The sequence below is a fragment of the Vulpes lagopus genome, chromosome 2 (genome assembly GCF_018345385.1).
Source record: "Vulpes lagopus strain Blue_001 chromosome 2, ASM1834538v1, whole genome shotgun sequence".
Taxonomy (NCBI): domain Eukaryota; kingdom Metazoa; phylum Chordata; class Mammalia; order Carnivora; family Canidae; genus Vulpes; species Vulpes lagopus.
The window spans coordinates 38,412,621-38,435,460 of record NC_054825.1 but is presented as its reverse complement, the minus strand read 5'-3'; the positions used below and the strand labels follow the sequence as shown (position 1 = coordinate 38,435,460).

Here is a 22,840-nt window from a genome sequence, read left to right as displayed (position 1 = left end):
TGGGTGCTCAATAAGTATTTTAATAAATTAATAGAGGAAGCAGGGGAGTCTGATGTGTCCCACACTAATGTCTATCCTGGGGTGGCAGGATACAGCCAGGCAGGAGGCCTCGGTTCTCATTTGCCCCAGCCCACGCGGGCACCTCCAGGCACTCCCTGAGCTGCGTGAACAGAACCCGCCTTGAGGCAAAGAAGCAGCAAGCAAGAGACTGGCATTTGCTTTAGCGGGATTTGCAGGCAGGTTCCCGCAAGAGTGTAGGTTCCAGGCTCCAAGTCATGCCAACTGCTTCTCCATGTACCGCGGAGCACCGCGGCTTCCCTGGGCTGCGCACAGGTTTCAGCGAGGGCCTGAGCCTGGGTGCACCCAGCCCCCGGGCGCGGCGGGAAAGCGGGGAAGGACGCCCAGGGCGCGGGAGACTTGGCCAGCAGAGGGCGCGCGCGCTCAGTCGGCCCGCGCGTTCCCGGCGGCGGCTCCGGCCAGTCGCTAGTTTCGGGATCACGCCTCGCTCTCCTGAGATGGGGGGGGGGGGGGGGGCTGAGGAGCGCCTGAGGACTGTCTCCCCCCCCCCCCATGGCTACTCCGTTCAAGGAAGGGAGCAAGCCCGTGCGTTTCCCGGCTCTACGCTCAGTGCCCAGAAGTCCGCCTGGCCTGGGGTGCACAGTGCAGCTAACTGAGCGTGAGAGCAGTTTTGGAAAAAAGGCACAAAGGACACCCATCGTCGCGACCTGCGTCCCGGAGTTCCTGCAGCTTCCCGCTGACTGCCCCCTCCTGTGGGCCCTGACTGCAGCTGCTGAGCCCAGGCCCCGCGGGCCCCACGCATCCCCCTGTGGCCGGGACTTCCCGGGTACAGGCCTGTCCCCACCGCGTGCTCCTCGGGTGGGGCGGAGGATAGAATCTGGTCCGCTGTCCCGCTGTGCCGTTAAGGGCAGGAGGAGGTGGCAAGGGAGCCCTGTGGTCACTAGTGAGGTCCCCAGGCGTGCTCCCCCCGGGCCGCCTGCCTGCGTCCCTCCCTACCAGGCTGGGGCTGCGCGGGTGTCCAGGTTCAGGCACGTCCTGCCAAGAGTTCAGACTCGTTTCCTGGACCAGAAAGGCTGACGCTGGGGGTACTGCCCTGGGCTAAGACGGAGAGGGGACGGGGGGGGGGGTCTCTCAACACTCTGGGTCGCACAGGGCATCCGCTGGGAGAGGGCGCATTTGCGGAAATGTAGACGATTATTCTCGCTTCCATTTGTCGAGCACCGGCCGGCCCTGTGCCAGACCCAGTGGCGAGCACGTGGCGAACGAGGGTCTCGATCATTCCCCCAGGTACTGCTCGGCGGGATGGCAGCTGCGGTCAGCCCATGGCCCAGGTGAGCCAGCGACATTCGCGTTACGTTCACGGAGCAGCAGAGCGGACTGACCTTGCGTCCTCCGCGGCGCGCGGTGCTGTCCGCTGGCAGGGTCAAGCCGGGAAACTGAGGCTGGGCCACCGAGCGAAAGCGTTGGCTTGGGGCGGGAGTGGTTCTGCCAACAGCGGTCCCCTCCCGTGGGCAGAGCTTGCGGGGGGCTCAGCACAGCGGGCCCAGCCGGTGGGCACCCCCGGGCGCTGGGCTCCCGAACCGGGCGCTCGTCGCTCCCTCGGGCCTCGCGGCGCACTCCGGCGAGTCTCCTGACGGTCGGCGCCGTTCCGTTCCCGCCTCTGGGACTCCATCTCTCCACCTGCCAAGTGGGCGCAACGACCAGCCTTTGTCGCAGCCTCACTGCGCGTCGGGGTCCTCGCTGCGGATGGAGCTTGACGGAGCGGGGCCCCGCGGGGCTGGGGCAGGTCAGAGGCCCGAGCGCCCCGCCGCCGGAGCACCCACGGAGGAGCGGCCGGGTGGGGGGCGCCCCGGGTGCAGGGGGGCGCCGCGGGCCCCAGCCGCCGGCGGGCTGCGCCTCCAGGCCCGCCCCTCGCCGCGCGCCCCGCCCCGCCCCGCCCCGCCCGCCCGCTCTCGCCTCTAAAGCGCCCGCCGCGCCCGCCGCACTTTCACTCCCCGCCGCCGCGTCCGCCCGCGCCTGCCCCGCGCCCGCCCGCCCCGCGCCCGCCGCCCGCCGGTGCCATGAACGCCAAGGTCGCCGCCGCGCTGGTCCTCGTGCTGACTGCGCTGTGCCTCAGCCACGGTGAGTGCGCCGGCCCCGCGCGGCCCCGAGCGAACCCAGTTGGCGCCGCTTGGCGCGGGGGAGGTCGAGGCAGCCCCTTCGCGGGGCGCGCGCCCTCGGGCGTGGCGCTGAAGCCCGAAGCTTAGCGGCCGGCCCCCGCGCCGAGGCCTCGCGCTCCGCAGCTCTCTGCAGCGGGGCCCGGGTCCGGGACGGTGGGCGGCCGCCTGCACGGGGGCGGGCGGGATCCCTGGCCGGGCGCGCGCCCGGGGCTCCGGGGAGCAGAGCGCAGTGGGGAGCCGCTGGTCCCGGGCCGGGCCGCCCCCCCAGCCCCCGCAGCCCGTGCGCTCCAGCGCCCCCCCAGCCCCCCAGCGCCCCAGCCCGTGCGCTCCAGCGCCCCCCAAGACCCCCCAGCCCGTGCGCTCCAGCGCCCCCCCCAGCCCCCCCAGCGCCCCCAGCCCGTGCGCCCCAGCGCGCCGCTCGTTTCTCGAGGCCCCGCTGCGCCGGGGCCGGAGCTGCGTGTGCGAGAGGGCGCTCGGCGAACCTGCCTGGCGCAGCCTGCCTGGCGCCGCGACGCACGTCTGGTGGCGGTGCGGCCGGGAGCTGCTTCGCGGCGCCCCCCTAAGCGAGGCCGCCCCTATCTCGCACCCACCCGGCGAGGCTTCGCGGGCGAGCCCCACAGCGGCTGTCGGCTTTGCGCCCCCCGCCCGGCCGCGCTTCTGCACAGCTCCGCGGCCCGCAGCGCGCAGCAGACCCGGGCGTGCGTCCAGCCTGCTCCCCGGCCTCCTCCGGGGGTCGTCGAAGAGAGGCCCAGGGCCGCCGGGGTCGCTCCTGCCGGCTCCCCTGCCCCCAGACACACCTGCAGGCGGGCGCCTTTGTCACCGGCCAAGCCTTAGCTCTTCCCTCTGAAGGAGCGCTGCAGAGTTCAATCGCCAAGGCCTTAGGCCACTGGGAAAGGTGGTGTCCTGTTTCACTGGGAGAGGGAGAGCCCGTTTTTGTTTTTTTTTCTTTTGGAGCTTAAGAGAAATCTCGCTGTCCTGTCACAGGACACCACTGCTGCAAACCAAAATAAACTGTTGTCTTTAAATACATAAAACAAGCCATGTTAGGCCGCACTGTCCTTTCTTAGCTGCAAAGTTGCCAACAAACCCTGCAAAGGGTTGAAGGACCCTGGGAGTGCTCTTGGGGCAGCCACGGTCCATGCAGAGCCTGAGCCCCCACAGTGCTAGGCTGGGTTCCAGCTGCTGACCCTCTGCATCCTCACAGGCAGTGGACTGGGGGCCAGTGTGGGTAAGGTGAACATGCCTGTGTCTGGGCCAGGGAGCACTGCAGGGACTGCCAGGGGCTCACAGCTGGCTGCCTGGAGAGTTCTCTTTAAAAGTGTAGCAGGTTAATGGGTGCCTGGATGGCTGGGTTGGTTGAATGTCAGACTCTTGATCTCAGCTCAGGTCTTTATCTCCAGGTTGTGATTGTGAGTTGGGGGCAGGGGGTGTAGTAAGTTCCTGGGCAGAGGTGCAGAGGGACTGGATGGAAGGCAATTTAGTCCACCGCCTAGCCTAGAGGTATGCTAGGCTGAGTCTCCATACTGACCCCCTAGGTCCTGGGGGACACTCTGGTTTGAGCATTAACAACTGAGTGGTGGGAGTGGAGCTGTCATCCTGCACTTTGCTAGGGAAATGGTGCCGCTCCGGTTCCCTGGGGAGCTGCAGAAAGGAGGGGAATGCAGGGACCCACCCTGGTCCTTGAGCCCTAGGCATAGCTGACCTGGAAGGAGCACTGAGGGAGTGGGGGGTGGGGTCTCATTAACAGACTCATCCTGACCCTGAAAAGGGTTGGTTGCTTGCCTCTCTGAGTTGCTCTTTTGGTAGCCACATGGCCAGGACAGGGTCCTGGACTCAAGGCTGGTCTGCGTCTCCTTGCATTCGTAGGCCGGAATATACTTCTTTGCCCTTCTTGAGCCTGGGTGCCCATACTGAGTTCCAAAGCTACACCTGGAGACCCCCCCTTGGTCAGGGGCTGGTGCAGGCGCAGGCTTCTGTCCTTCCACTGGTGACCTCAGACAAGCAGCTGGGCCCCTGTGTGCCCTGGGTATTCAGGGGTGGTGAAATCCAGGCTGGGCTTTGTTCTGAGGCCTGGTTGGAGAGGCAGGCCAGGACTCCCTTTTCTGCATTAGAGTGGAAGGTTCTCTCAGAACTGCTCTTGAACAAAGGCAGGTTCATCAGGTCCCAACCCCTGGTAAACATCTAGACCAACCAGGTGCCTTGCCTATACAGAGTCACATCCAAACCAGTTGGAAAAGTTAGTAATATTGACAAAATAAGCTGGAGGAGAGGACACCAGGTAGACATAGCACTGTATTCTCTAGGTAAGTGACAGAGCCCTGGGTGCTCTGTCACTTTAAAAGAACCTGTGGAAATTCCCCCACTTGACAGTCAGGCAACTAACTAACTGGGTCCTGGGAGTAGGAATAAGAATTGCCTTTGAAGGAAATGGATAGTTCCCAAGGGGTGGGGTGGGGAAGAAGAGAAGAGAAAAAAAACCTGTATTTTGAGCTCAGAATCAGCTCTGATTTCTGGCCTGATCTCCACCAGTGGAGCCAGAACAGCTTCCCTGACAGAGGAGAGCAGCCTCCCCAACCCGCCAAAGCATTTCACACTGTGTTCCTTTCATGTGCTGCTGCACTGGGGTTGGGACCCTTTATGTCACCACCCAACAACCCCAGTTCTCCAGTCCCTGCTCAGCTCAGGAGGATCCAGGAGAATTCCAGGGAGACCAGAGGCAGGACACTCAGAGGGGAGGCTTTACCCAGACCCTCTCGCCCCCAGCCCTGGGGTCACTTTCCCAGGCGATCTGGTTACAGGGCAGTATGGGCAGTACAGTAGAAACCGCCGCAGCGGGGAACTGGGTGCCATTGCTGAAGGCCAGGCCCCAGCAGAGACTTTCTGGAGTCAGTTCAGGGATACAAGTGAAGGCTGCTGTAGCTGCTCTGCAGTATCCTGAGTGTGAGCACCCTGAAGCCAGGCTTTTCTCCTTACTGGTTTTTAGGGAATCAGGTTTGATCCCAGGGGGCTGGGCAGCCTGCTTTTTCCCTGACTTGGTGGCTAAATAGGCTGGTCTTTACAGGCCCTGCCATCTCTCAACTCAATGCAGCCTGTAGAAAAATTAAGAAATCCCTCACTCACAAGGTTTCATGTAGCTTCCCTAGCTCTCTTGCCCCAAAGTGCAGGATTTCAGGACCAGTAGGAGGCTCTTGGGAGCCCTGTAAACAGGCAAACTTTTTTTTTTTAAGTCTCTGGACTAAATATTCTCAAATATAGATTTAATCCCTGATGAAAGGATCCACAAATTCAAATAATTTGGGGTATTAAGTAGGGCTTGGATAAAATCTGCATTAAAGAAAAGAAAAAAAAAAACACGAATATCCCAGCCCCCCAAGGCTTGCAATTCTAGACTTAAATGGTGAGTGGTGGTCCGTAGGAGCCCTTTGCTTATTTAAACTAATGAGTGTCAATTATGGCATTTTGCAAATTGGTGGATTGGCAAACAAAGAGGTAATATAACCCAGGAGGCTGCAGCATCTCTGCACAATGAAAGCCACATTTGACCCCAGCCCTGATAATCTCCCTGCCTTCAGGGGAGTGCTGCGGAGAATGTGGGCCCTTGCCCTGTCCTCTGGGGACTCCCAGGTAGGAAACCTGCCAATGGGATTCTTTTGTGGTTGCCCGGGTTTAAGGTGAGTGTGAGGAGAAGGTGGGGAGGGCAGCACTCCCAAGGGAACTGTGGTAGCTCCTGGGACCAGAGAGAGCCTGGAGGCTCCTGCTTCCCCCTCCTCCTTCCCTGAGTGAGGAGAGCTTTCTTCGTTGGCTCTGGAGGAGTTTATTTTGCAGAGAGTAACTGGGAACCCCAGTACCTTGGACTGAAACACTTCTGTCCTGGGATTAATATATGTTATCCTAAGACACCTGAGCAGGGGCTGCTTGACCCATACGCACACATATCCCCAAGGTTTGGCAGGATCATAACAAACTGCACTGCTGTCACTACCTCTTCTAGGCAAACCAGTCAGCCTGAGCTACAGATGTCCCTGCCGATTCTTCGAGAGCCACATTGCCAGAGCCAACGTCAAGCATCTCAAAATCCTCAACACTCCGAACTGTGCCCTTCAGATCGTGTAAGTCTGAACATCATCCTCCAGGAGGGTTGCATCCCATGGGTGTAGTAGCACCTAACTCAAAACTTGTAAAAGCTGGAGAACCCACACATGCAGAGCAGCTAGCCTGGAACTTGCATAATTAGCGGCATATCTGATTACCAGGAGGCCTTTGAGGATTCCACCAGGCAGGAGTTTCAGTGGCCAAGCTTACCCTTGGCACCCTGGTTCTTGCCTCTTTTTTCCCAAATTTCCTCCTTTAGCACAGGAGACGGCAGTACAGTGGGATGCCTCCAGACCAGAGAAGCCAGGAGTTTCTTTTGCTGAAATCCAGTAAATGAGGCCGCCCTCTGCTAGTCACGGTGGTCTGTCCTGCCAGTTTCTAGGCTTTGGTGTTCTAAATTCATCCTTTATCACATAGCAAATCTCACAAGACCCCAATTCAGTTTAATTTGTCTTCAACCTTTGGGCAAAACTCAAAATTTTCAGCTCACTTAACTGTTTTCTCAAACACAACACACGTTTTTTCTGATATTGATGGGAACTGCTGCTATTTGATGTCACTCATATGGGAAATGAGACACACAAGAATTACACCTATATAACACATAAAAACCTCTCTCTGGGGTTGTCGGAGGCTGGGCGAGGTTCAGGAAGAGACCTTCATGTGGCTGTTCATTGCTTGGCCCTCGTGTGCTAGAGTGCACCCCTGCTCACACACAGTGAGTGTGCTCATGTGTCCAGATGCAGGGGTGCAGAGTCTCAGGTCTCTTGTGAGGGAGCTCACCTCCTGTAAAGTCCCAGTGCTGAGAATGGGGTGGAGACCCAGAAGTTGAAATGAAAGCCGCCCCCTCCCGAAGCATTTGCCACCTAATACCAACTCTTTTTAAGTTTGATTTTGTCTTTTTTTTGGCTAGTCTTTGCTGCCTTGAATGTGTTTGTCATTTACAGTATGTTTTAGGCCACTAGAAGGTGAATGTGTTTTCACTGGCTTTGCTTACAATAAACTGCTCTCTCCTTTGAGCGGTGTTGTATCAAATACTGAATTTAGTTCCATAGACCTGCTTTGCAGTTCACATTGCACTAGTCCACTTGCTAGGAATGCCCCCTGAAGTTCAAGAAACCAGATAGAATGTGGGGGTGTGGGCAGACGCAGAACCGATAAGCAGTGACAGCCAGATTGAAACCCATTGCTCTGAACCACACTCTTCCTCTGCACCTGTCAGTCATTTACCAGGAAGGCCGCATGATGCCCCTGGGTGTCCCCGGGCCACAATGCTGGCCTTCGTTGTCCTTACAGACCTGTGAATGGCTGGGCAGGCTGCTGCTTGAGGTCTTTATGGAGAGGGGCCCAGAGAGAGAAGTCTGGTCTGCCCCCAGGAGTTGTTGGGTGGGGGAGTGTGAGTGTAGTGGAGAAGTGGGAGGAAGGTGCCAAATGAATTTTTAAGAAACAAATGCAACTGTGGAGCATTCAGTGAACTTGTAAAATCTCTCTGAGAACCATTCTCTGGCAAATTACCTACACCAGCCCTCCCTCCACCTGCATTGTCCCTCCCTCACTGCCCTGTCACCCCCCACTGCACTGTCCCTCCCGCACTGACCCATTACCTCTGTTCCCCAGACTGTTGTAATACCTCTTTACAGATCGCCTATTCCAGGTTTACTCTTCATTCTCTCTCCCTTGTATTTCAAGATGATTCATCCAAAGAACAAATCTGCCTTTGTCACTCTCCAGCATAAATCCCCATAATCTTGCAGGTGAAGTCCCTCAATCCAGCTCCTACATCTGGCCACCTGCTCCTTGGGCATCCCGTCTTCCTCCACCTCCTTGGTGCTGTTACCCCTCTAATGCCTTTGCTCTTGCGTTTCCCTCCCCTTCTATCTCACTCACCCCACTCCTTTGCACCCTTCAGAAGCCAACTCAGAGGTTCTGTGTGGTGCATGCACTCTCCCTGGGCTCCCCCTGCAAACCCACCTTTCCCCTTCCTGTATCTGTACAGTGGGACTTGCCCACTGCTAGGGATTTGTCTCCCCAGCTCGCCCCAAGTTCCTCCTAAACCCCAGCCTGCCAAGCTAGGCACTTGGTGCGGGAGAGGATCCTGACATGAGTTTGAGATGAGCCAGTGCCCAGATCATGTCCCTGCCTCCTGCCATTCGGCTGCACACCCATAGCCTCTTCTGTTTTGGCAGGGCAAGACTGAAGAACAACAGCAGACAGGTGTGCATTGACCCGAAATTGAAGTGGATCCAGGAATACCTGGAGAAAGCTCTAAACAAGTAAGCACAACAGCCGAAAAAAGACTTTCCGCTAGATCCACTTGAGGAAAGCTAACAGCGTATGGCAGATATGGCAGATGGAAAGGCGAGGTGCTGGGGAGGTGGGCCTGGATGGGGAGGGCCAGGTACACCTGGGGGGGATAGCACGCTGACCTGGGATCTCAGCCTTGAGGTTTGCCCAGAACATAGACACCTGCATTTATAGTGTCTGGTACGATCCTGCAGCTTATATTCACCAGTGCCCCAGACCCTTGCACATTGGCTGTTTTAGAACTGGGGTTTTTCTAAGAAATTACATTGTCCCAACAGCATTACCCACTGTCTGCTCTCTCCTGATCATCACAATCCCCATCATTCCCATTATCTTTTTTAAAATCTGTGATTACTTCAAGATCTGTATTTGGTTTGTTTTGGAGCTTTTCTTCCTTGCTCCCGGGGTATCTGGGCACAGTCAGGTGATGGCCAAACATGGAGCTCAGAAAAGTGTCCTTCCTCCAGACTCACAGGCTTGGAGGAAGGCCATGGACAGCTTCTGTGGGGGGTGTCCCTCCTAAAATGACAACCCCAGTGACTCAGATACTGGCCAGCGTTAGGCAGCGGCCACCGCCTCCACCTCCTCTTTCCAGCTGGGTGATTGGTTCTGTAGGCTCCATGTACTACTGTCACTAGGGACTGTGCTCAGAAGCCCTTTGCCGGCCATTCCCAGGCCTCTCCCTGCCTCCAGTAGCATGCTTTCATCGTGCTTCTGCTTCTCATTTCTGTACATGCTCAGTGGGGAGGAGGGTGATTGCTGGGGCTCTGCCCTGTAGCCTCCTCCTCCCTTTGCCCTACCCTCCTGTTCAGGCCCTCTGTGAGAATCTTCTCTGGCCTCCTCCAGAATGGGGCTGGCCCTGTCCTGGAGGGTGGGAGATCATGTCTCCACCTTCTGTCGAAAGGCTGGTCTTTGCAGAATCAAATGAAATTTTCAATCTGAGAACTTGTTTGGAGGAATTTGGTTTCTGTGATTGCCTCTGAGGCTTATATAGGCCACGGAGGCTCTACAAACTCTGAGGTCTCTGAAATCAGAAATGAAAAAAAAAATGAATAAATGAGCATCTTGTCACTAACCCTTCCTCCTGAAACCACAGCAGGGTTTCAGGTTCCAATCAGAAACATTGGCAAGGTGACATTGCCACGCATAAATGTGATCCACAGATGGGCCTGGTGGTATTTGTAACTTTTTGCAAGGCATTTTTTTTATATATTTTTTGTGCACATTTTTTTATGTTTCTTTAGAAAAAAAATGTATTTCAGAATATATTTATAGTCGAACAATTCATATATTTGAAGTGGAGCCATATGAATGTCAGTAGGTTACATTTCTCTATTATCTTGAACTACTGGCAATTTGTAGAGAAATATATATGATCTATAAATGTGATTACAGCTTTTTAATGTTAGCCACAGTGTATTTTTTCACTTGTACTAAAATTGTATCAAATGTGACATTATATGCACTAGCAATAAAATGCTAATTGTTTCATGGTATCAAGCTCCTACTGTATGTGGGAATTTATTTACCTGTAGAAAAATTCATCAGCTATTAGACATGGGGCTCAGATGCATTTGTGGAGTCGATGAAGGTAAGGTGGCCTGCAGGTCAGGTGCCTTAGAACCCTCCTGCTGACTTCACATGTGAGCATGGGCCTTGATCAGGAGCCGAATAGAGCTGCCACTCAAGTTTTTATGCCTTTTTTTTTTTTTTTAACTCAATGGAAACAGCAGTGCTAGTTTTCTGAAGAATAATATTTGACTCACTAATTCCTCTTCCTCTTCCTCCTCTTCCTTGGTTCTCCTAACATCCCCATGTAATCTCCAGAGACTCAACTCTCATAATATCCAGCTTTTACATTTTCCCCATGTAAAAAATCCCATAATTCCAGGCCATGGTTAATAGCAAGCTTTCATGGGAACAGGTGGCCTTACCCCATAAATCATTAAATACCATTCAGCTTGAATCATTAAAATGTGACAGTCATGAGCCAGTTGCTGTAATCAAATTCTGCTAACCAGCTCTCTCCCCTGCTCTCCAGAACAATCCCAGTCATTCCCAAGGGTTGTCCCCCGGCATCCAGAAAGGAGAAGGTGGGATGAGGCCCGCTGCCTTTCTCCTCTCCTTGGATGGCCGCCTGAATCTTGAGTCTTTAATCTCCAGAGCACGATTTGATTTGAAATGCAGGTATTTTTTTTAGCTAAAGCAGAGTTCAGCTCCGCACTGAGAAGGAAGGAAGCCAGAGGAGATGGGATTGAGGTGAGTTAGAAGGCCAAGTCCAGCCTGGTCCTGGGTGTGCCTTCACACCCTTTCGGATGTGAATGCCGTTCCCGGGCCAGGCTGGCAAAGTGGCCGCAGCTATAACCAGTTCACAGATATTCTGGAAAGCCAGCTAACATTTTTCTTTGAATTGGGGAAAATGTTGGATCTATTTTAATGAAGTACTGGTGGACAGTGCTTTGCCCAGGGGCCTCCAGGACTAAGACTGAAGACAGGGTTAAACCGATAGCCAGTCCAGCATTCAGTATTGTGCAGACTGAAACAGAGCCCTGTTTATTTCAACATCATTAATGGTTCTACTAATTTTATCTAAGGGGGCGCAGAGAAGAAAAAATGGGGAAAAAAGAAAAGATAGGAAAAAAGAAGCGACAGAAGAAAAGAAAGGCTGCTCAGAGAAGGAAAAACTAGTTATCTGCCGCTTCGAGATGGACCGCAGTGCCCGCCCGCTGCTCTTGTATCTCCCGGCGCTTTGTAAATTTGCTCTAAGCCTCCTCCCCAGCAGACCCCCTGCCTTCTGCGCAGGGGCTCAGACCTCCGTGGAGGAGCAGCGCTCCTGTGGCCACACGGGCTCCTGTCTTTATGTGCATTTTAAGGCCCTTCCTGGTCTGCTAAGTTATGAAGAAAGTAGGTGTGCGGAGACTGGGGTGCGGTCTGGGACGAGGAGACTATGCTCAGGACTCTAGTGTGGCCCGGGGTCGCCAGCACTGCCCCAGGCTGCCGAGCTCCCCCCTGCCCTCCACTCCCTCTCCCAGAGGGCCCGGGACGCTCCAGAGCTCTCACAGCTCCACACACTCAGTCTGCCTTCCTGCTGAGGCCAGGGCCGGCTGCCCGGCCTGCACCGCGCCATCGCTAGCCCGTGGCGGGAGCCTAGGCCCAAAAGGCCTGTGCCTCCTGCCCTTCCCCTGACCACTGCCAGTGCCACACATCACCACCTCTGTGGGGCAGAGCTGGCGATGGACGGGCCTTTTGCAGGTGATACCTGACTCTTCTTTCCCAAGTGCCTGCTGCCTGGCTCTTTACCCCCCACGCATGGGGGGGCGGGACCTCTCCATACCGCCTCCCTAGGCCTGGGTCTGGGCCAGCAGCTTTACCCCTGAGCAAGGGTGGTGTCTGCACACCGAGTGGGGAAAGGGGGGGTGGGGGATGTGCTCCACATTCCCGGGAAGCAGCTGTGGAAAATACTTCTCAGGGAGCCTGTTGGCCAGGCAATTCACTTTATAGATTCTTGAAACGGGTCCCTGACATGGAAGAACTGTGTGAAGGGCCTGTCCCCACCCATCTGCTGGGAGAGGCTCTGTGACCCTGTGCGATTAGGTCCCGGGACTCAGCTGTGTCAGTCCTCTCTCATGAGCAATGTCTGCTTAAAATGAACATGTTGTTCTAGAAAGGTCTAGAACTTTCCTCATACCCTCTACAGATTTAGGTCTAAGATTTCTTGCCAAGTCTCTCTAATTTGGACCAGAAGGAGAGGGATCACGTAGGAGAGCAAGGCCCTGATTTCAGTAGTACTTTGAGAAAAGACACCTCGACTCCGGACTGTTCTCCCCATCCTCCCATCTCTCATAAACACTCACCCTGCATCCCAAACCCCTGGTCATAATTCAGTATGTGGATCCAAAAAGATGAAGTGGTGGAGGACAGAACAGACGGAATCAGAAGAAAATCCAAGGTCCCTGCCGCTGGTCAGCCTCACCTGGAACACTGTGTTCCCTCATGCTTTCAAGCCCTCCCCTGTGATAGCAGCACAGAGCCCTGTGGCCATTGCTTTTCTCCGTTAGAGAAGTGGCCTGCTAGGGCGCTACAGCCAAAGACCTTTCATTCCCCCTTGCCATCCCTTTTATCTGGCTGACCCTCAGCCTGCACCCCTCTTGCTGGCACCCTCCCTGCCCTGGAGGTCACTAGCATGTTTGCGGGTCTGCCCAGGGCTGCAGTCTTCCTTGGAAGCCAGCAGCAGTCCTGGACTGGGAACCGTGGCGGAGTGGTCCCCCTTTTACAAAGGCACCCAGGAACTGGTCAGATCTGTACCCCCATGCTCTCCATCCTTCATACAGCAGGATCGTGCATCTCTGCACCTAGAGAGTGGTGGCAGTCCATCCTGGACACCGTGGAGGGCTACTTGCCATCTAGCAATGGTGGGTCAAGCTCTTGCTGCCCTGAGGTGACAAACTGCTGTCTGCGGGGCTCAGGGAGACAGTGCTCCCACTCCTGCTGGGGATTCAGGGATTCGGGCTGCAGGGATTCAGACAGTTGGCCCCACCTTCAGAAAAGCAAACCAGCTCCAGTCCTGTCCTTCTATGACTCGACTGGCCACAGGCCCTCACTGTGTCTGATAAGCCAGCGTGGTGCCAACCTACCTGAAGACAGGGTGGCCGTGGAAGAGAGAAGAGCCGGACTCCATTGTGGTGGTTGAAACTAGGCCATGCGCAGTTCCGGCACTGACCAGGGCCACCCCTGCCATGCTGGCCAAGAGATCCCGGGGCCAGTTGGGGGTAGATGGAGGTGGCTGGTGAGGCCAAGGCCTCGGATGAGTGAGCCACACTCAGGCGGGGGGCCACCAGCCCTCCGTCTGTGCTGGGCTGAGACAGTGCGACCCGCCTGCCATGTCATGTGACCGCTGTCCCATGCTGTCTGTCAGTGTGCCCTTGTTTGTCTGCTGTGCACCCTGCTGGCTGTGCCCGTCCATCTTCTCCACTTCCCACCTTCCATCCCTCCACTCAGCCCTGGCTGCCTCTCTTGCCATCCTCCCCCTTCCCAGGGCCTCGGAAGGGAGGTGCACGGCGGCGGCTGCGATTTGGAATTCAGGAGTGGGGGACCCTGCTGCAGCAGGGCTTGGCGTCTCAGGTGAGCGGCCTGGCCGCTGTGGGAACCCGCCTTAATGGTGTCTCCCTCTGTTCTTGTTAACAGGAGGTTCAAGATGTGAGAGGCGCAGGTGGGGTCAGACGCCTGAGGAAACCTTACAGTAGGAGCCCGGGTCTGAAAGCAGTGTTAGAAAGAGCCCAAGGCAGCTCCCCTGCACCCAGGCAGGGCCCAGTGCATTTCCAAGGGCTTCGTTTTGCACAGTTTGCCTTACTTTCACCATTTGATTATGTAGCAAAATATATGGTGTTTATTCTTCATTTAGTTTGATTATCCTGTGTCACTGCTGACAGATAGGAATTTAGACTAAGGCCGTTATTTTACTTGCTTTCTTATCAAATCTTTCCCATGGAGCCCCTCGCCTGGCCAGAGGTTCCTGAGCATCATATCTCCCTGAGCTATGTGCAGGCTGGGACCCCAGATCATCCTGTCCTAGGATGAAGAGCCACCAGGAGGCATTAGAGCCAGTGGGCAGGGGCAAACCCTAGTGAAGACTGCCCTGGGCAAGGGGCGGAGGAGGGTTAGGTTTAGAGGGCCAGGCAGGAGCCTTGCCCTTCCCCAGAGTGCCAGCTGGGGTCTTTCCCTTCAGTGAGCATCACAGAGCCCCCCAAGTTGAGGCAGGCAGGAGTATGAGGCCAGGGGTGAGGGAGATGCATCCCTCATCCTGAGCTCTTCTCTACATCCCATCACGTTCTTGTCATCATTCTCTCTCTCATCCATCATCATGCATATCCACGACTGTCTCCATCACCCTGGAAAAAAGAGTCTCTCAAGACCAAAGCTTTAATTTTAACTGGGCAGCCAGAAGCCAATCAAAATGTCTTGTGTGAGTTCAGAAAACACTGTGTACATCTGTGTCTTGTTCAGAATATGGTCTGTTGTCCAATCCTGTGTTCTTGTTCAAAGCCAGTGTCCTCGGTGCGTGCGCTGTCAGCTTCTCGTATGCAAAGGCTCAGAGTCAGGAGATGTCTTTTGACCAGGTTTCTGATCAGGCCTATAGTCCTCTCGTGGGGGACAAGCTAGGTTTCTCCACTGATCACAAACCCAAGATGGATCCACAGAGCCCAAGGGAATTCGGTTCGCAGCAATGTTGACCTGTGAGGACACCAGCCCTTCATGCTTCCACAGGTGTCCGTATCAAAACTATGGAGAGTTTTGTCTCCCTTGCACCGAGTATGTGATTGTTTTGGGAATCACAGGAAAAGAATCCTCAACGTTTTTTTGGTTTTTGAAAACCCGATCTACAAAATGATGAGTTCTGGATGTGAAGATTCCTTCTCAATTAAAATCTAACTTCATTTTTTTGGCCTACTTGGCGATCCCATCACCGGCTACCTTCTATTCTATGGCCTCCAGACTTGGCCACTGTTGTTATCTTATGCTTCCAGAATGTCCAGCAGGGCATTCCTCTTAAAAAAAAGGGGGGGGGGGGGTATTTGGAAAGGTAGATGAAAACCCCACATGTAGAGTGTTTTCCTTTACTGAGACCAGTTTGTAGAGTTGCATTAAACAGTTTAAAAAGATCTCTTTTTGAACAGGTAGGCACTTAAGGGGTTTTTTGCTTATTGTGCTTTGTTTTACATTTTATCTCTTTATACTTTGTCCCTTTGGTTAAATATCCCAGGAAGAAATTTTAAATTACAAAAGTGGAAAAAAGGGGCATAAATAGGACATGTATTAATTAACAGGACACTGTAAATAACATGCAGAAAGTATATTATGGTAAAATAATGGTGAATTGTAGGTGTTCTTAGATGTAATAATCTTTGGGTTATCAGTAACATGCTTAAAGCATTCGTAAATATTCCTTTATAGGATCTTCATGGTAGAAGGCCAATCTGTCAGGCAAACAAAAATTTTTATCTTCAAATCAGCTATATTGAATAAAATCGAGTACAGAAATCTTCGTTAGTTTTTAAAGGATACTGAACTGGTTTCAGACCCTCTTTTGAAATTAACCTGTCACTACAGGTCTCCTGAATTATATGTGAAAGGATAGCATTTTCTGTGGCATGGGCATTTCCTGAGCAATCCAAGATATTAAAAACTCTCATGGAAAATGTGTCACCATATTCCCCTGGAACCCATGAACCAGAACCATTAAATCTGTTACTCCAAGAAAATAAACGTGGCCCAAAATCTTGGTCACAGTTAAATAAAGAAGCCTTTGCTTCTCTGCAATAGGGGAAAAAGAGATTAAGAGTAGAAACTGCTGGGAAAGTTATCTGCGTAACAATTGCTCTCCTTGCAATCTGCTCTGAAATAGAGACTGCCCAGCTAAAGCAAATGTGCATTTAAATAGTCTATTTGCAAAGGAAAAGGCTCTCCCTATCCGCTTTTGCTTTAAAAATACAAATCAAGTGCATCCCAGATTAGGGGTCATCCAGCTATTCCTAGCTGTTCAGTGCTGCTCCACCTGACCTTCCCTTGGGCTCCATGTCACCCTCAGGGCAGTCCTTCTCTGCCAGCCTTTGCATCAGGACCCAGGCAGCTGCGGGCTGGGGTGGGGACCTGGACCCACCAAAGTGCTATGTGTTTATATCCCAATCTGTACCATGTGGTGTTTGTACTGGTCTCTGTCAAGCCCCAGCCAGTTGCTGAGACCCCAGCGAGGAGGCTCAGGAAGGGGACCCTCTGCATGTGGGTCTGTCCTCCAAAGAGAGGAGGTTCAGCTTTGAGCAGAGGACCTGAATAGCCAAAGGTTGCAGTCTCCCCCACCCCTGAGAAGTCCAGAGAACTTCTCAGCGTTTTCATTGGATCCGATTTGACCTTCCTTTTCTGACTGCGGTCTGCTGTTATGGCCATAGGCTGCTCATCACCTCCCTGCAGGCAGTGCACCCTTCTGCAGCTGGGTGAGAATTGTGGGGGTCCCTGTACACATCCTCCCTGACCCATTCCAAGGGAGGCCCATCCCAAGGAAATGCTTCCATAAAATCTCAAGTCCCTTAAGCAGACCCCTGACATTGCCAAGTTGAAAAAAATCCTCCCAGGCAACTTTGTGAGTCAGTAACCTCGCTGGCTTCTCGGTCTCCGGGCAGTGATGGGTTCAGTGTTAAATGTGATGAATACTGTATTTTGTGTTGTTTAAATACATCTCCCAGATAATGTGAAAAGGGTCCAGGAGAAGGCAGCTTCCTGTACGCAGTGTGCTTTTTTTTTTTTTTTTTTTAACAAATAACAAGTCCTTTTGAGAAACCACCATTTCTACTCTGAAGTCATATCAATGAAAAGATGTGTATGCACTTACAATTTTCCTAATAAAGACATGTATTCAAATGTAGCAGCCAACAGTTTGAAATTAATGTTGCCATTCAGAATTTTCCAGACTTGCTTTTTCTTCCTCCAACCCAACACGGAGGGATCACGTAATCCTAGCCGCCACACTGGTTGGTGGAAAACAGGCCCTTGCAATCATGCTAATCATAAGGAAGAACTCTGGGGGCATGTCTCCTAGTCACCTGATTCCTAGCACGGGGAAAGCTCTCTCTTTTCTCCGAAAGTTGGTTTTGCTGGAATCCTTTCCTAAGGCAAGCCAGTCCTTTGCTCCAGAAGGGATTGGTTTGTGCAAGGGCCCACATATTTGCCTGTCAGCTGTGGGGAAGGAAGCCTCCATTCTCTGCTTCCATGGCCTATCCCTGAAGGCAGTGTCAAGACCCAGCCGCCTGTGTATTTTCTGCCCTGCGCTGGGGCCCTCCAGGAAGCTTACTGAACCTCTCAACAGCTGCCTGCCCGCACTGTCCCGGATACTGGGACCAGGGGATGGGGTCTGATAGGGTTCTGTCCTCACAGAGGTCAGTCTGGCATACTTTTCTCCTATATCCTTCTGCTTCACGATCAACCACTTTGGAAAGGAGGGGCCAGGACACGAGCCCCAAAGTCGGTGCAGATTGCTCTGTCCTCCAGACCCCCTTGCCCGATGACCCAGACACGACCATGTTAGTCCCATGCTCAGAACCTCGATGTGGTTGCTCAGTTGCAGATGCTTTGGAGGAAGAGAGAGTATTCCAGGAGGCCCTGGCAAGGGACAGCATGGTGTCCTGGGATGAGCACGGTGTGCACATTAGCAGAGCAGGACTCCAGTCCTGTTCTCTCTGCTCACTCTGACCCGAGATGCACCACTTACCCTGAGTCCCAGCCTCCACAGCTGGAAGCCAGAAGCTTAGTACCCCCAGTGATTGGGCAAACTAGACTCAGGAAGTGTATGTTCTGCTCCTCTCTTCACCTGCTGTTGCCTGGGGTCCACCTGCCTCTCCTCAGGCCTCAGCAACGCTCAGATACCCAGAGCTAGAAATGATACTGAAGGATGAGCTTCACCCTCTTAGCTGACAGGTGGGGAAAAGCCTCTTGCTTGGATCTTGTAGGTTCCCTGAGCCCCTGTGAGTGCTGGTTCCAGCACACTCCACCACTGTTCTAGCACCAGAAAACAAAACCCTCTGGGTTAAGTACCAGGTCCTCAGAATGACATTGACTCTTCAGAATGATGTAGCATAAAACAGAAAAAGTCCACGGCCTACCGTGCTTCACAGGGTTGCTGGCCCCCTGTCCAGTCAGGCCACAGCAGCTGCACCAGGCCCTGTGGTAGGCAGTGTGGATGCTGTGGGGATCAGGACAGCTCACCCCCTGATTTCACAGAGCCCACAGTCTGAGGGACTGACTCGCAATTACATGAGTCTTTTGGTAAAGCACGGAAAGTGGGGGACTGTGCACATCCTGTGCTCAGAGCACTGTCAGAGGCTCTGAAGAGCTCTGATGAAGGCAGGACCCCAAAGTAGATTCTTTTGGGATGACCTACTGACCCCCAAGGCCTGGCATTCAGAGCCCATGTGATGAAATGGGCGCTTATTCTCCCAAGGGTGCTGCTCCCCTGGGGAGCCCAGCAGGAGGGCAGGGGGAGCTAGATTTTAGGCCCCTCATTCTGCTTGGCGGCACCCTCGCGTTAGGGCACAAGCCACAGGATGCAGCTGCGAAGAGCTGGGCCCCCCATGGGGAGAGGATCCCAGCAGCTGGAAGCGGCATGAGCAGGGACCTCAGTACAGCTGATGAGTGAGCAATCCCGTGTTCTGTCCCAGGAGTGCTGAGCTGTGGCTCAGCTGAGAGCCTTGCACTTGGCAGTGGGGGTGTGGTTAGCCAGGATACAGAGAAGCAGAGGGGAGCTACAGGGGCATGAAACAGACTCAGAGAAAGAAGCCCAGGTGGGAGGCCAGGTGGCCCCACACAGACATGAGCTGTGGCCACCTGCAGAGGGGCCAGAAGCAGCTGGGAAGGTCCCTCTTGAGGTCCATGTGGTCCAAGTAAATCCCCCTCAAGAGCAAGAAAGAGGATTTCTGCGCTACACCCAAATCCCTAGAGGCAGTTAGGTTGGCAAAGTGGGCCCCGCAGGCTGGGAGCAGGCAGGGTCAGGGCATGGGCTGCTGCTCACACAGGATTTATGTTGGAGAGACTTCACCAGCCTCCCTGGCCTCCCCAGGGGTCTTTCCCAAGCCCTTTCCCTGGCTTCAGCTAGCACTCCAAGGAAGGACCATTTAAGCCTGTTCTTACTGCCTGCCATGTTGGGATTGATCAAGGACCCTGAGGCATCCCCTAAGCACCCGCCACACACAAAAGGTGCACAGATTCTGTTTAGGGCCTAAGTGCTCTTCCACCCTTGTGCTCTTCCACCCTTGAAGGCACCCACCAGCACCAACCCAACTTGCCCTACATCACTTGTCATGAGGTAATGTGGAGAGCTTCCCTGAGAACAAACTGGGAAAATGGAATTCTCAGATGGAGTCCATCCCTATGGTATCCACAAGAGGCTGCGCGGAGTCCTCCTGGGGATGCGGGGAGCCATGTTCCCAGTGCCCCTAAGAGGGCTTGTCAGAGTGGGTGTTTCACAGACTGTTGATGTGTGAGCAGGTCGTGAGGCATCAACAGGGTCTAGGCCGGCAGCCTCCCCAGACAAGCCACAACCAACCCCCAGCGTTCCTACCTGGGCCTGGAGCTACTCTCAAATTTCAAGGAGGTTGTTCCGCTAAGCTTTCAGGAGTCAGCACTCATTTTAGGGCAAATGAGTTGCAGCTACCTCTTGACCCATGAAACCAAACAGAAACAAAGCCCCAGCCGAAGCCCCTGACTCTCCTGTGCCTTCTGTCCTTCCCGGTAAGTGCAGGGGGCCCAGTGGAGCACCTGACTGGGAGAAGCCCTGGACTCACAGGGAATGTGGCTCTCGGCTGCTCATTGCTGCTGACCCAGCCCTAGGAAAATCAACCCAGTCCGCGCACGATCCCCACCACTGTCGGGTCTCTCTGAATTCATGACACTAACTAGAAGTGGATCCTCAGTGCTGCCGGGACCCTACTCATTTTCCTGTCCCATCTGCCCCTCCTCCTCCCAGGTGCTCACTGCATACTTCCAGCTCTCCCTTTAACTCTTCATCCTCCACCCCCCACACTCAGCTGATGGTCTGGCTTCTAAGTCAGAAGGAAAGACAACAAGAAAGGGAATTCATGAGCTCCACCTCTGTTTCATGCCACCACCCACCACCGTCACCTGGCAGAAAGCACTCTGCCCCCCTGCTGTCCTACACCCAGCCCTGGAGCCCAGCTTCTCACCTGCCCAAGGACACCTCTCCTGACACCCCGTCTTACCTGCACCATAAATCTTTCACCCTATGTCAACACACCAACAAGCTATAATATTTCCCATCAGAAACCAAATGAAGCAAAAATAAAGCCAAACCTGACATGGTATCTTCCAGCCCTTTGTCCCCTACCATGTCTGCAGTATTCCTCTGCTTCTTGTCACACGAAAGTCCTCAGAAAAGTGGTCTGTATTTCCCGTGTCCACTTTCTCTCCTTCCCTCTCTCTTATCTTTCTTGAAAAACCCATTCCCAACGAGAATTTTGACCCTACCATTCACTCCACTAGAACTACTCTTTGTCAAGATTATCACTGAGCCATCGGGAAATGCAATGGTCAGTTATCAATTTTCAGCTTCCTTGGTCTATCAGCAAACCTGGCAGCATTGGTCACCCTCCTTTAAACACACTTCCTGGTCTCCTCCTCATCCTCCAGACATTTAAATACAAGGACACCCCTCGGTCAGTCCTGGGATAGTCCTCAGATGCTCTGTGTTCACAGCAGGTGACCTCATTCACTCTCCTGGCCTGGAACACCATGCAGAGGCTAAGGAACCCAGGCTGACCTCTCTCCTGGGCTCCAGGCTTGGACACCTGCTCCTTCTCTGAAAGTGATCAATTTGCAAAATGAAACTCCTGTTTGCCACATTTCTCCCAACCTGTTCATCCCCCCACCCCCATTTCTATGAATGACAACTCCTTGCCTTCCAGTTGCTCAGGCCAAAAGTGAATAGCCATCTTTGATTTATTTTATTCCCTTACAACCCTGAACTAAACCATTAACAAACCCAATTAGTTAACCTTCAAAATATACCCACAATCCAATCACTTCTCACTGCTGCCATCTTGGTCCCAGCCCCCCTGCAGTGTCCTCTCGAAGCAGCAAGAGCAGCCTGCCATGCTGCCTGGCCATGCCACCCCTATTCAGACCCTCTAGTTTTTTTTTTGTTTGTTTGTTTGTTTTTTTTTAATTTTTATTTATTTATGATAGTCATAGAGAGAGAGAGAGAGAGAGAGAGAGAGAGGCAGAGACACAGGCAGAGGGAGAAGCAGGCTCCATGCACCGGGAGCCCGATGTGGGATTCGATCCCGGGTCTCCAGGATCGCGCCCTGGGCCAAAGGCAGGCGCCAAACCGCTGCGCCACCCAGGGATCCCAGACCCTCTAGTTTTTAACTGACAGAGGTCGATGCCCACTGGCGCCTGTCACCTCTCTGACCTCACCCCTCTCTCTGCTCCAGCCACAGTGGCTTCCTCTCCCTGGATCAGGCCAGGACTGCCCCTGGCAGGGGACATTCGTACTGGGTAGCCTCTGCCCAGATATCACATGGCTTACCCCTTCCTTCATTCAGTCTCTGTTCGCCATCACCTTATCAGAAGAGACTTTGCAGACTCCCCAGCTTGCACAGCAGCCCTCCCCCGATGCATGTGGCCCCTTTACCGTGCTGGGCTTCCTTCCCAGCCACAGAACCTTCCGCCATGGTTGCCTGTGAACTGCCTGCTTCTCCCCATGAGAAGGTTAATACCACGTGGGAAGAGAGGGGCTTCATCTGCTTTGCTCACTTTGTGGCTGGCACAGAGAAGATGCTAAAGAAATATTTTTGGAATGACTGCCAAATAAATCAACAGGTTGTTAACACATGGGAGCATCTCTGAAATGAAAATAGCAGTACCCACCTTACAAGGCTGCGTCTTCGTTTCCACACTCAAGGGCACATTGTGAAGTCATTATTTGGAACCAAATCCACCTCCACTCTGCACCTATCAGTGGTCACACACACATACACACACACACACACACACACACACACACACACGCTGCCTCTTATCTAGAATCCCCTGTGCCTGACCCTGCCCCCTAGAGTCTTCAGAGCATGAAAAACCAATCTGTGTCCCAGATTGAAGAATCATCCCTGTCCCCAGGGGCACCTCCTTCTGAGTGTTCCTCACTCCTGTGGGGACCTGCACACATCTCCTATGCAGACTATAGGGGTGTCAGTGACTCTACTGCTGTTTCATCCCAGGCCTGACCTGGGGCAACGGATGGCTGGTTAGTCCTCAGGGGAGGAGGTCAGGGAAGGAGCCGAGACCTCAGGGAAGGCTGATGGCAGCAGGGGCAGTGTTCCATTCTCCTGGGCAGCAGCCCGGCTCTGCAACACAGCGGGGGAAGTTGCTCGGGAGGAGTGACTGGTCTTGGTCAGTTGGAAGGTGCTTAGATGCAGCCACAGGCTCACCTTGTCCTGCCTGTTCTAGGCATTTCCCTGAGCATCAGCCCAGGTCACATGGGCTTGGAGGCCGTGAGGAAACAATCATTTGGGGCATTCCTGAGCTCCGGGGGGAGGCGAGCCTCCTTCCGGCCACTCTGGGAACCCTCGAGAGCCATATCCAAACCTTGATACCTGGGAATGATGCCTGCCAGGGACCAGCTCTTTCCAGTTCTCTGTGGGAACTGGAGGCTAATGCATTCACTGTACTTCTCCTTATGTAGGCAGGACAGAGTTCCCAGTGGGGACAAA

The 22,840-nt window shown here is 53.9% G+C and overlaps 2 protein-coding genes across 3 annotated transcripts; both read left to right on the top strand.

Moving 5' to 3' along the window:
* The first annotated feature begins 274 nt into the window (after positions 1-274).
* On the top strand, positions 275-1,918 carry LOC121481306. Its single transcript, XM_041738596.1, has 2 exons — positions 275-844; positions 1,306-1,918. Exons 1-2 carry the CDS (start codon positions 571-573, stop codon positions 1,650-1,652), a joined length of 621 nt encoding a protein of 206 aa, XP_041594530.1. The 5' UTR covers positions 275-570; the 3' UTR covers positions 1,653-1,918.
* Positions 1,919-1,995: 77 nt separating this feature from the next.
* On the top strand, positions 1,996-16,989 carry CXCL12 (C-X-C motif chemokine ligand 12). Of its 2 annotated transcripts, none has more exons than XM_041743097.1 (4): positions 1,996-2,139; positions 6,169-6,286; positions 8,456-8,542; positions 13,758-16,989. In XM_041743097.1, exons 1-4 carry the CDS (start codon positions 2,079-2,081, stop codon positions 13,771-13,773), a joined length of 282 nt encoding a protein of 93 aa, XP_041599031.1. In that variant the 5' UTR covers positions 1,996-2,078; the 3' UTR covers positions 13,774-16,989. The 2 variants fall into 2 exon arrangements, with proteins under 2 accessions (XP_041599031.1, XP_041599030.1); XM_041743096.1 differs by lacking the exon at positions 13,758-16,989 and adding an exon at positions 11,168-13,750.
* The last annotated feature ends 5,851 nt before the right edge of the window (positions 16,990-22,840 follow it).